The following is a 13,496-nucleotide window of genomic DNA, read 5'->3' on the forward strand; positions in this document are numbered from 1 at the left end:
CCTCATATCTCCATATTTCAACGTTTGATGTTTTGTCACCCATACTACAGTGTCTGCACAAAAGTAGCAATAAATAGCCGATCTACAAGCTCACAGCATGTCTCATTGTGATGCGTTGTGTGCATGCTTGTAAATCTGCCACTTCAGGTTTTTGGGGGTTTTAAACTATTAGTCTTTCTGTGGCATTTATAAATATTGAATCAATAAAGTATTGACAAGAGCTAAGGATTGAACAGTGTGCCTTATGGGAAATTAACAGGGTTTCATTATTGTGTATTTAGTCTTATTTTCTACTGTCCATGTCTTCCAGCTCCACCTCAACTCTGCAATTCAACAGTCTGGACAAACCAGTGACTGGATACCTTACTGGTATGACACTGTTTAATAATTGTTTTAGAACCTTTCTATACAGTTATTCAACTATATTCCTGAAACATTGTGTTGCAGATATTATTCATTTACCCCTGCGTTGTCTGCTTGCTTATATGAACACAGCTGCTTCAATAATTCTTCCCTGTGTTTGATCCTTGAGGAGGATAATTAAAATGTTGAATCATTGAGATTTTACAGTTGGGAGTAGATGTATTTTATCAGTGATATGGATTTGAGTGGTGCCTGACAGCTCCAACTAACTGCTATGTCCGTATGTATGTCCTGATGAGTACGAATTGGGGTTGATTGGGCTGATTCAGGTCACACACACAGCAGCCAGAGTACAGTGTACAGTACGAGTTATACTGAGTATGAGTAGTACAGTAGGCTACGATGCATATAGGTGCATCACTCAGTTCACACAGGTGTGATTTTTATAGATTAGTTGTTATGACAAATATTAGTCAAACTAATTTTTGAAAGAAACATTACATCAGTCTGTTGGTTCCCTGTTAACACCTAGTGTATCTCTTCTTTGTTTTACAGCTTATGGAATGGCGATGTAAACACTGCTCTTTCGTGACTTCAACAAAAGGGACACTGCTGAAACATTACAGAGGGAATCACGGTACATTTGGACATGGCTATTCAGTTTCCTGTATACATTTAAACTGTCCTTGCAAATTTAAGACATGGGGTGGCCTGCACTCACACTTGCGTAGATCGCACAGAACTGAAGATTGTGAAGTTGTGCATGTGCAAGCTTTCAGATGTAACATTTGTGACTCATTTCATTCTAATCCAAAAGACTATTTGCAACATATTAATTCTCACTTGAATAGACTTGAAACCATACAGTGTGTTTTTGATGGATGCGATTATACAACAAACCAATATGGGAGTTATGCGTCACACAAAACTAGAAAGCACAAAGACTATTCATTGAAAGATTTTAAGACTGAATTGATTGCAAATCCTCCAGTCATTAATGAAAATGAAATCCACCTTCCGGTGTTGGAATCACATGATCATGAGGACATTGATACCTTAGAGTTGGCTTGTGAAAATTATATTTCAAGTGAAATAGAGAAAAATATTGGTTCTCTCTTGTTAAAATTAGAAAACGTCTATAATGTGTCTGTGAAATGTGTTGATGACTTGGTGGAACAGCTTCAGTTTATCTGCACTTCAACAACTCTGTGTATTCCAAAGCTAGTTAATGATATATTTACTAAGAATAACTGTGCTATTGATGAAGCTACTGTCGGCGAACTGGTAGACAAATTGTGTCACTCTAATCCTCTTAGCACAGCACTAGGTCGAGATGGTCCCTTTTCTTCCAAGTTTAAGAGGGACAAATATTTTAAGGAAAACTTCAGTTTAATTGAGCCAGTAGAGTATCTGTTGGATCCACATGACAAATCCAAGGGCAGCTTTCAGTATGTTCCCATTCTTCCTTCCATACAAGAATTGTTGAAGAATGAAGGCCTTCTTAACCACGTTTTGACTAAACATTCAAACGTTTCACAGTTGTCATCCTTTCATGATGGCACATATTTCAAGCAAAATTAATTTCTTGCTAATGAAGAGGACAGACTTTCACTAATCATTTATTGTGACGACCTGGAGACTTGCAATCCTCTTGGAACGTCACGAAAAAAGCACAAAATCACAGCAGTGTACTGGGTACTTGCTGATGTACCATCTGAACTGAGATCACAGCTAACGTCGATTAATTTGGCCATTCTTTGTAAGGCAAATGATGTAAAAAAGTTTCACTATGAAACGGTTCTGGAGCCTCTACTGAAAGATCTCACAATATTGGAGAAGGAAGGGATTTTTGTACCTCAGCTTGGTAAAAATGTCAGAGGAACAGTGTTTTGTGTTTCAGCCGACAATCTCGGAGCTCATTCTTTGGCTGGACTTGTAGAAAACTTTTCTGGACAATATGTCTGTAGGTTTTGTGTTGGGGAGCGTTCTGACTATCAGCAAAAATAAGTGCGTTCAGGAGCTTTTCCACCAAGAACAAAAGAGAACTATGATGTTCATGTGAATACTGTTAAAGCAGTACACAATCCTGCTCTAGTTAACTATCGTGGTGTGAAGAAAGGTTGTCCCATCACAGAGAAATTAAGTTATTTCCATTTTGTAACGGGTTACCCACTAGATGTCCTACACGACCTTTTTGAAGGCATAATTCCATTCGAATTGGCGCTTTGTTTTAATGTGTTCAACCGCAACAAGTATTTCACTTTAAAAGAACTTAACGAGTCCATAACTACATTTCCATACAAATGGACTGATAAAACTGATCAACCTGGACCTGTCCCAGCAACCTTTGCCTCTCGCAAAAATATTGGTGGGAATGCACATGAGAATTGGGTGCTATTAAGATTATTACCATTCATTATTGGTTCAAAGATACCACAGAATGACCCAGCATGGGAAGTTCTCATGAGGTTAAAAGATATTACTGAGCTTGCAGTATCCCCTACTCTTAATGAGGAAAGTATTTGCTATCTAGACACTCTGATATCAGAACACCGTCACAGGCTGTTGGAGTGTTTCCCAGACACAAAATTGCGTCCAAAGCACCATTTTGTGGAGCATTACCCCGATCTCATAAGAGGATTTGGTCCTTTAGTTGGTCTCTGGACTATGCGCTTTGAGGCAAAACATAGTTTCTTTAAGAGAGTTGTTAGGTACACAAACAACTTCAGAAATATATTGCTGTCACTAGCCTCAAAGCACCAAAGAATGATGGCATACTATTCACAAGCAAATGCTTTACAATCTGCAACATGTGTCACTAAAATATCATCTGTTCCTTTAGAAATACTTGATTTGGGAATACAGCAGTCTTTCAAAAACGTTTATCCAACACAAACCTCTGTGAACTTGACCAATAATGTGATACACCATGGCACAAAATATTCTGCTGGTATGGTTTTGCCTTATGGGTCAACTGGTGGGCGACCTGATTTTGTTGAGATTTCACAGATTGTTATTGTAGATGTCGATGTCAATTTCATTGTGAAGGTATTCAAGGGCCGTTATGATGAACATTATAGGGCATATGTGTTGGAGCACACTGGGAATATGACCCTTCTACAACATGGTGAACTTGGTGACTCATATCCCTTGGCAGCTTATTCTATGGGAGGCAAACGCATGGTGACATTAAAGCGTCACATTGTTTGTCCACTTTAGGTAAAAGGACAAAAGAAAAGACTTAACTGTCCTACACCTCCCTTTAATTCAGTCTTGTTTTACCTAGATGTCTTCGGTTGCCCTGAAAGTTGTGATACAACACCGGAGTGAGAAGCTTCTACTGCCATCGGGAATACCCAGCACTGTAGAAGAGTTGCATAAGACTGTCAAGGACACATATGGACTCACTGAGACTTTCTCTCTGGAGTACTTGGATGAATCCTGGGGTGAGGGTGATTTCTTCGCACTCCATTCTACCGACCAGATCAGTGACAGGGGGAGAATCAAAGTTCTAACCATTCCAACAATTCACATGCTTAATTTATCTACTCTAGACGATCAGATGGATTCAAACAATGTGCCTGAAGTCACTACTCCAGACAATGTGCCTGAATTCTCTACTCCAAACACACAGACATACCGGTATGCAAGGAGTGTCATGCATGTGAGTGCGAGTCCAAGTCCAAGTGCGAGTCCAAGTAGGCCGATCGATCCTCTACCTCCGGAGATTCGTCCCAGAAAGAGGGGGAGACGGGGGGGTGTACGAACGAGACTGAGGAGGCGTCGCTTCAGACCCCATCTCCCCTCCATCATTCTGGCTAATGTTCGCTCTCTCAGGTACAAGATGGATATACTACACGCCAAGTGCCGCCTGGAGAGAGCCTACAAGGAAGCCTGTGTCATCGCCTTGACTGAAACCTGGCTCAATGAGACCATACCGGACTCCGATGTCAGTCTGGATGGATTCACCATCATACGGGCGGACAGGACGGGTCAGTCGGACAAGGACAGTGGCGGAGGGGTCTGTATCTACGTCAACGACAGGTGGTGTAATAACATCAAGATCCACAACACAGTCTGTACACCTAACATTGAGATGCTAACCCTGTCACTCCGCCCCTTCTATCTCCCAAGAGAATTCCCAACGGTGGTTGTCGGGTGTGTTTACATCCAGCCTAAAGCTAACTATAGAATAGCAGCAGAGCTAGTAGCCGAGGCAGCTAATTCTTTGATGGCTAGGTACCCCGAAGCCCCGCTGTTTATTCTGGGAGACTACAACAACTGTAGACTCGAGGGGGTCCTGCCCTCTCTCCATCAATATGTGGACGTTCCCACGAGGAAAGAACGGATCCTGGATCTGTGTTACGGAAATATTGTTGATGCTTTTAGTGTTCGAGCGCATCCTCCACTGGGAGGCTCGGACCACAACACAGTGTTTCTGCTTCCGCACTACAAACCGGAGCTGAAGCGGTCCAAACCGCAGACCTTCTGCGCCCCTCAATGGACGGAGGACGCAACTACACAGCTGCAGGGCTCTCTGGCTTGCACGGACTGGGACGTCTTTGAAGGCGTCTTGGACGAGAGGGTCTCCGTGATCACCGATTACATAAAATTCTGTATCACCACCACTATACCCACAAAGACAATAACAAAATATCCAAATTCTAAACCATGGATTACTCCTCATATTAAATATAGTCTCAGTGAAAAGCAGAAGGCTTTTCAACGCAAGGACTGGGCCGCCCTCAAAATAATTGACAGGCAAATTAGGAATGATATTCTTAAGGCCAAACTCAAATACAAAAATAATATAGAGCAGGAGTTTAAAAACATGAACACAAAACAAGCCTTCAATAAAGTAAAAATCCTAACTGGTGGTGAGACAAGACAAAAGAACTGCACAACTCCAGATCCTACCACCTTTGCAAATACTCTGAACACTTTTTACAAACGGTTTGACAGTCACGACTACTCTGCTGCCTGTGAGGAACTGTTGGGAGCCCTCCCCTTTCAGGAGCCGTCGCATCCCCCTTTCACCGAGGAGCAGGTACGACAGCTGCTGGCCAGGTGTAAGCCTGGCAAGGCACCAGGGCCGGATGGCATCTCGGCTAAGGTGCTCAAGCTCTGTGCCATGGAGCTCTCCCCCATCCTTCACTCCATCTTCTGGGAATCCTACAGGACAGCATCCGTACCCACCCCCTGGAAAACATCCACCATCATACCGGTACCCAAGAAACCCTGCCCCTCAGAACCTAACCACTATAGACCCGTAGCTTTAACTTCAATAATGATGAAATGCCTGGAAAGATTGATCCTAAACATCATCCTGCCAGCTGTCAGGTCACAGCTGGATCCTTTCCAGTTTGCATATAGGGCAAAGAGGGGGACAGAGGATGCTGTGGCATGCATCCTTCATTCTCTTCTCCAACATCTGGACTCATCCTCGGACAATTTTGCCACCATTCTCTTCGTTGATTTCAGTTCTGCTTTCAACACCATTCAACGCCATCACATGATCAAGAAACTGCACCTCCTCAATATCCCACCACTCCTCATACACTGGACTCACAGTTTCCTGAGTAACAGACCACAAGCAGTTAAAGTAGGCACATCTTTCTCATCAACTGTTATCACTAACACAGGGGCCCCCCAAGGCTGTGTCCTCAGTCCTTTCCTCTATACACTATACACAAATGACTGCACTAGCCCCTCACCCAGCAACATCACATATTTTAAATACTCTGATGATACTGCTATTCTCGGACTGCTCCATGACAATAACTCTATCACGGTCTATCAGAACACCATTTCTCATTTTACACAGTGGTGCACTGACAACTTTTCTAGTGTTGAATGTGGACAAAACAAAAGAACTGGTCATTGAAACAACCCACACCGGACTTAACCCACTCCTCATTAATGGTAAGACAATAGAACAGGTTGCCAGTTTCACATATCTTGGACTCACCCTGGACAATAGACTTAGGTTTGATCAACATATTACATCTATCCAGTCACGTTTTCAGCAAAGACTTCATGTAATCCGCAAGTTAAGATCATTATCTGTTGCTCCTCATCTTCTTTTATTACTGTACAAAAGCATTATCCAACCTATTCTGTTATACTGTTCCGCATGTTTTTACAACATACTACCCATGCCTAACAGAAACAAACTTTTCAGTATTACCCGTATTGCTGCCAAGATTATCGGACTTCCCACACCAACACTTTCTGATCTGAACAATAATGCAATCATACGGCTAGCACTCTCAATATCACGTGACACTGATCATCCCCTGTATCGCTTCTTCAACCTCATGCCATCAGGACAAAGATACAGAACCTTACCCTGGAAAAAGGTTCGTTTCAGTAGGAGTTTTGTCCCCTCAGCCATCGCGGCATTAAACAAACTGCCCCGCCGATAGGATGGTTTCTTGTACACAGTGGGGAACTCATGTTGTTTTTGTATTGTCTTGGTGTTATGTTGTTTCTATATGTGCTGCTTTTGTTGTTGGTGTTTGAACAGACCTGTGAAAATGAATATCCTTCGGGACAATAAAGATTATTATTATTAAGTTCTATTAGTGATACAAGGGAAGACCAGACCGATTACTCCTCAGAATCGTCCGACAACATTATACTTTCCCCTCCGCGTGAACACATTAGAAAAATATGGCCAAGTGTCATTTCCATTCCACTTTTCTCTGTGGTAACGGAGGGAGTACTGATGTGTGCCAATGAAGTATATGTAAAAGATGGTACTCGCTTCAACAACACTAAGATTGCCATTGAAATTAGGGCAAGCTTAGCAAACTACATGTTCAACTACACAGGAGCATACCCAACAGCCCCACAGATTGCTGAGGTTGCAGTGGCATTGGTCAAAAAGCACCCGTGCCTCTCTGATCACAGTTCTAATGGCAGTTCACAATGGAACCATAGTCTTACCACCAAGATGCAAAATTACAGGAAAAAGCTTGTTGACTTAGGACTCTCTGAGGTTACCTGCAACACTGTTAAGAACAAGAGGCCTGGTGAAAGGGCATCAGCAAAGAATGTAAAGAAAGCACGGAAAGGAGAAGTGCTTTACCTTCCAGAATATCCTGTGAGAGACACTAAGGAACTACAAGAGCTCTACCGACACCAACTGATCGACGAGTCAAAGAAGAAAAACGGCACAGCCATCAGGGACTTGATGTGCAGAACCTTTGCACATCGACGACACGACATCATCCGCCAGCAGATGAGCATCAAGGATGTAAAGGAGAGATGGCCGGCCTTGTTTGATGCTTCACAAGTGAGTAAATTGGATTCTTGTAGCAGTGTTCAACATAAATGACATCCTGCATGTGACACACATTCACAATGTATTTATTATATGTACCCATTCCTGGAGCAAAAGTGGTGGAAAATGGATGTACAAGATCACAATGTGTTTTGTTTTTCTCCCTTCCCCTCATCTGTTTTTCAGGTCAGCGCAGAGTTCAAGTTGATCACTACAATGAAGCTTGAGCCGAAATTCATGGAGATGTTGGACCTCTACACACCTAAACTGCTGTCCATGTTCCAATCTAAGAGAGGTGCTGTAGGAGAGCGACATCGAGCAAAAATGAGTGCTCTGCTTCAGGTAATAAACCATTTCGACCTGAGGATGATTCTTAAAAACGGCTTCTAAATCAGAAAATTGCAGATATGCAAGCTCACATTGCATCTCACTGAAGTCTGTGAACTTGCAGATCTTCTATTTTCGGTATTCATTCACTTTAAAAAGCTAGAACACTGGTAGAAGTTTGTGTTGTAATTTCCTTGGCATGTTGTAACTTCACATGCAGGTGAGAAATGTTCCTCATTGACTTCCACTGTAGTATCTTGCCTGTAACGCAAACCTGTCAAATGTCCTAGATCTGTCCCATTAAGTTAATTACGATCACTTACTTTAGATACTAATGTATCCTAAACGGTCATCACTATGTCTGTCCTGTCCATTCCCTGATAGACGAAATGCATGTCTTAATAGTCTTGTCAGTACTAAACCCCTCTTATTCCTAAACTTCTTTGCCTTTTTTTACTATTTTGAAAAACATTTTTGTTCATTTAGATTGGCTAGTTGACCAATTTTGTTTTTCAAAAGAGTAAAAAAGGCAAAGAAGTTTCGGAATAATGTGTTTAGCACTGGTGGAAATGGGGCCCTAAATGCTAAAACTGTGTGCAGACAATTTAAACGGTAGACTTTAAAGTTGGTAAACAAAAGCCCAGCTTGAATGTGCAAAGTAATGCATTGTATTAAGGATAAAACTTTGTCTGCAGAGTGGAAACCCCATACAGCTAACCAGAGAAATCGTGATCAAGTGTCTCATCGACCATCTGGGAGAAGAGCCTGGTGCCCTGATCAAGGACATTGAAGTATTTAACAATTTGTAGTTTTAACTAATGTCATCATCATGGCTAATTGTGAGACACTGGGCTGTATTTTGCGTGTCTTAAGTACCAGGTCTTATTCCCTAACTTGAGTAAACTAAAGACCTGGAGACGTGATCAATGCTCTTTGGCCACTCAGAATAGTCAAATGGCATTGATCACGCCTCTAGGTCTTTAGTTTACTCAAGTTAGGGAATAAGACCTGGTACTTAAGACACGCAAAATACAGCCCACTATCTCAAACGTGCCAAGAACGGCAGAGTGAGGAGCTCGTTTTGTGAGAAAGTGTCCAGAGAATCAGGTTGTGAGATGGCATGTCTTGCTGCTGCAGTTCAGACATGCGTTCCTACATACTGTCCTCCTGGTAAGGTCAAGATACGTTCAGGTCTGCACTGCACATGGATACAAGTTCCATTGCAGCATATACCGCAGCATGTCTTAATTATGGAAGCATGTTGTACAGCAAAAATAGCAGATCTACAAGGTCACAATTTGGCAATAGAATACATGTTTAAAGAAGCTTCTTCCATGAACATGAATGGTCTTAAAAACAAAGTTTAATGCCTCAATCTGTGATTTCTTCAACTGGTTGGCAGCAAACGTTTTCAATTGCAAACTCAAGACACTTCATGTAGAGCAATTAGACTGACGGAGATCCCACCCAGAGCAGGGAATTGTGCAACAGTAGTAACTGTTTAGAATGATAATACCGTGAACATCATCATTACGTTATCATTCATGAGATTTTATTTTTACAATGTGTGCAGGATGCTGGTGTCGATGTAGAAGAGGAGTTGTCGGGGGAACTGATGACTATCTACAGGCTGCAAACCCAAGAATCACCAGCTGCTGATGTAGGTATTGTTATTGAGGAAATCCCTGTCCTCAACAACCTCGGCGATATTAGCCGAGCCTGCTGCTATCTCCTGGGACTGACCTACGTGTTTGACTTGAAGTACCCCAAGAAGTTCAAATACATCTTGGAGGTTTTTCAAAAGGTACTGCTTGGACTAGACCCTCAACAGCTTACTCCCAAAGTGCAGACACTGAAAAACTGTCTGCTTGGCTAGTGTCCTGACTGACAACTTCAGTTTGAATGTTTTCAGTGAAAACAGATTAGTAGGAAACCACATCACATACGACAAAAGTCTCCAGGTGTTTTATTTTTGTGATGCGATAACTGGATGCACATACTGTATGTTTTTAGTAGGGAGACTGAAATGTCTATCGGCACACTGCAGTTTATTATGGAGTGAGAGACTGAAATGTGAATCAGCACACTGCAGTTCATTAATGAGTGAGAGACTGAAATGTGAATCAGCACACTGCAGTTCATTATGGAGTGAGAGACTGAAATGTGAATCAGCACACTGCAGTTCATTAATGAGTGAGAGACTGAAATGTGAATCAGCACACTGCAGTTCATTAATGAGTGAGAGACTGAAATGTGAATCAGCACACTGCAGTTCATTAATGAGTGAGAGACTGAAATGTGAATCAGCACACTGCAGTTCATTAATGAGTGAGAGACTGAAATGTGAATCAGCACACTGAAGTTCATTAATGAGTGAGAGACTGAAATGTGAATCAGCACACTGCAGTTCATTAATGAGTGAGAGACTGAAATGTGAATCAGCACACTGCAGTTTGTTATGGAGTGAGACTGAAATGTGAATCAGCACACTGCAGTTTGTTATGGAGTGAGACTGAAATGTGAATCAGCACACTGCACTGTTCAAAAGCCTATTGTATGAAGCATACAGCAGCATGTCAGATCTGTGCGTCTGACAGACTTGTTTTGAAGTGGAGGTGCTTATGTGTACACGGTGCATATAGCCAATTAGAATGTATTAATCTGTACAGACCTCACCGATAGACAGTAAAACGTTATTTTTATTTTTTCTATATCAGAAAAACGTTTTTATTTTTTCTATATTAGGAAATTCTTCCCCATTTGACCTTCCTGCTTTTATGTGTTATTGATTGCTCCAAGCACATTACTTTAAAACTAAATTTGTTGCTTAAAGAACCACCGTTCTTTTATACTTTTTTTTTTATACATTTGTCTGGGTCTTGTTAAATAATGCTGTTGGGGTTCATGTTTTTCGGTGCTGTACAATTTTACAACTACACCAGGTTTTAATTGTATGCGTGTTGGCTGTTGACCAACTATACTTTCAATCTGGTGTCTGCATGTGACCATAGATGGATGTTTTCAAAAAATATTCAAGTTGAGAATGGCAGCTATTTTTGCTATGATTAAGTAGCCTATCAAATTGTGTGTGTGTGGTAGAGAATCAAATTGTGTTTTCAGGTGTGTGTGTGTGTGTGTGTGTGTGTGTGTGTGTGTGTGTGTGTGTGTGCATGTTTGTAGATCGGCTAATTTGGGTGCTAGACACCGGCATGCAGGCAAATTAATTAAACCCAGCCTTGACCTAAAATGTTTGTCTATTATAGTGTGACATGTGTGTGTGTGTGTGTGGGGGGGGGGGGTGGTAGACAATCAAATTGTGTCTGTGTGTTTATACTTCGGTATAGTTTCAGTGCTAGACACCGGCAGGCAATTAATTAAACTCAGCCTTGACTAAAAAAAAAGTCAAATGACCATCCTATAATGTTTGTCCTCTCAACTATAGTGTGTGTGTGGTAGACAATCAAATTGTGTCCAGACTTTTATTTTGTTTTATTTACCTGCCATGGGCAAGGAAAATGTTCTTTAGTATGCAGACAACAATTTGCACATTGTCTAAGGAAAATGTTCTGTTCCAGAGAATGCACACAATGTTTGTACTTGTTTTGCCCTATCTTTCGCCACCCCTTATCCCTGAACTTATTTGCCATTTTTACTATTTTGAAACGCACTTTAAAATGGTTCAACTAGTCGATCGTAAAGAATGGCAAATAAGTTTACGGATAAGGGGTGGTGCAAGATATAGCCCTTAGTCTCAGGAAATGTTTAATGTTCTTAAAATGTATTTGCTGACATTGTAATTTGCACATTGTTTCGTGTGGCCTGACTGTTTCCTCCCATATGGGAGTGTTTAATACTTGAATGTTCACTTTATTCACTTTGTTCAATTAAAAATGTACTTATCTGTATAATTGCATTGTGTATTCTCTTTGACAAAGGTAAATAGGGAATTCCTTTTTGATTAAAATACTATGAGTTGAATACAGTTAAAATATTGAGTAAATGTAACTCATATATTTTATTAAATCATACACTCGTATATAGTTAAATCAACCTATCAATTTCAATCCCATATACTCAAATTTATATGTAGTTTTAACCTAGGTTTTCTAATGCATATTAAGTTTATCTACTCAATTATTGTCATTTCAAGGTGCTAATTCATATTAAGTTTATCTACTCAATTATTGTCATTTCAAGGTGCTAATGCATATTAATTTTATCTACTCAATAATTGTCGTTTCAACCTGCTTTAATATATTACTTGCACTTACTTAATTTCTACGGTAGATTTTACTTGATTTCATAGCAAGTTTACTCAATAATTAAGGGTGTAAAAATGATTCACCAATATATTTGGGTAGATAGTAGTTTCTGTTTTCTGAGTGTACAGGAGTCTTTTCTTTGTTTTAAATCGACTGTCATTATTATATCGTTGTGGCTTTCACACTAAACGGTTGGTCGCCGACTAGGAGTCGAGTCCTACAGGAGTTTTTATTCCAATTCATTTTGACATCTCATGTGTAGGATGCTCTCTCTCTCTCTCTCTCTCTGCGTCTCTCTCCGCGCGTGTGCATGCGCGCGCACACACACACACACACACACACACACACACACGAACACAGAGAGCGCACAAGGTCCAAAAGTTTTTTAGACTAACAGCAACATTGGGCTAATATTGTTGAGATTTGATGGGATACATGTCCTCACTTGTATAATGTAATACTGTGCTGTTCTATGTGATGTGCAATGTTATGCTTGTGCCACTGGGAGGCGCCAAGACGCCTCCTATAGCATGATCAGGTCACATGACTACTACCTGCGTGTGGAGCAGTTCATTCAGTAGTATTGGGTCTGTCACCGTGAGACTGATGTGTGGGAGGGAGCCCTTACAATAAAATATGATTACTATAGTGTGTGGAGCAGTTCATTCAGTAGTATTGGGTCTGTCACCATGAGACTGATGTGTGGGAGGGAGCCCTTACAATAAAATATGATTACTATAGTGTGTGGAGCAGTTCATTCAGTATTATTGGGTCTGTCACCGTGAGACTGATGTGTGGGAGGGAGCCCTTACAATAAAATATGATTACTATAGTGTGTGGAGCAGTTCATTCAGTAGTATTGGGTCTGTCACCGTGAGACTGATGTGTGGGAGGGAGCCCTTACAATAAAATATGCCAGGCTTGGCTAAATGGATTACATCTCCGTGTTTTCTCCGAATGCAACGTTAAGCTGCAGAACTACGCATAACGCATAACTTAACAAATATAGCTACCGTACCATGTATGACACAGGCTGCATGCAATTCGAAACTGCCCCCCGTAAAAGCTGAATCACCCCCCCCCCTTTTCCCCTCACTGTATATTTTTCTTTTCCCTTTTTGCTTCCTTTATGATGAATTCCTGTTCTGTTCTTTAACTACATAGACGTGTCTATTTGTACGTCTCTAAATGTTTTGATGAATTGAACAATGTGGACCCTGTTGTAAACAAGTGTAATGCTTAATTGGGTCGTCCACTCA

The 13,496-nt window shown here is 41.1% G+C and overlaps 1 protein-coding gene across 1 annotated transcript; it reads left to right on the plus strand.

Moving 5' to 3' along the window:
• The first annotated feature begins 325 nt into the window (after nt 1-325).
• On the plus strand, nt 326-9,919 carry LOC308335711 (uncharacterized protein). The gene is made up of 5 exons (XM_080792873.1): nt 326-369; nt 7,607-7,660; nt 7,835-7,990; nt 8,671-8,766; nt 9,549-9,919. The coding sequence occupies exons 2-5, from the start codon at nt 7,607-7,609 to the stop codon at nt 9,849-9,851; spliced, it is 609 nt and encodes a 202-aa protein (XP_080648999.1). The 5' UTR covers nt 326-369; the 3' UTR covers nt 9,852-9,919.
• The last annotated feature ends 3,577 nt before the right edge of the window (nt 9,920-13,496 follow it).

This window comes from Protomyctophum bolini (assembly GCF_963924005.1).
Source record: "Protomyctophum bolini genome assembly, chromosome: 20".
Lineage (NCBI taxonomy): Eukaryota > Metazoa > Chordata > Actinopteri > Myctophiformes > Myctophidae > Protomyctophum > Protomyctophum bolini.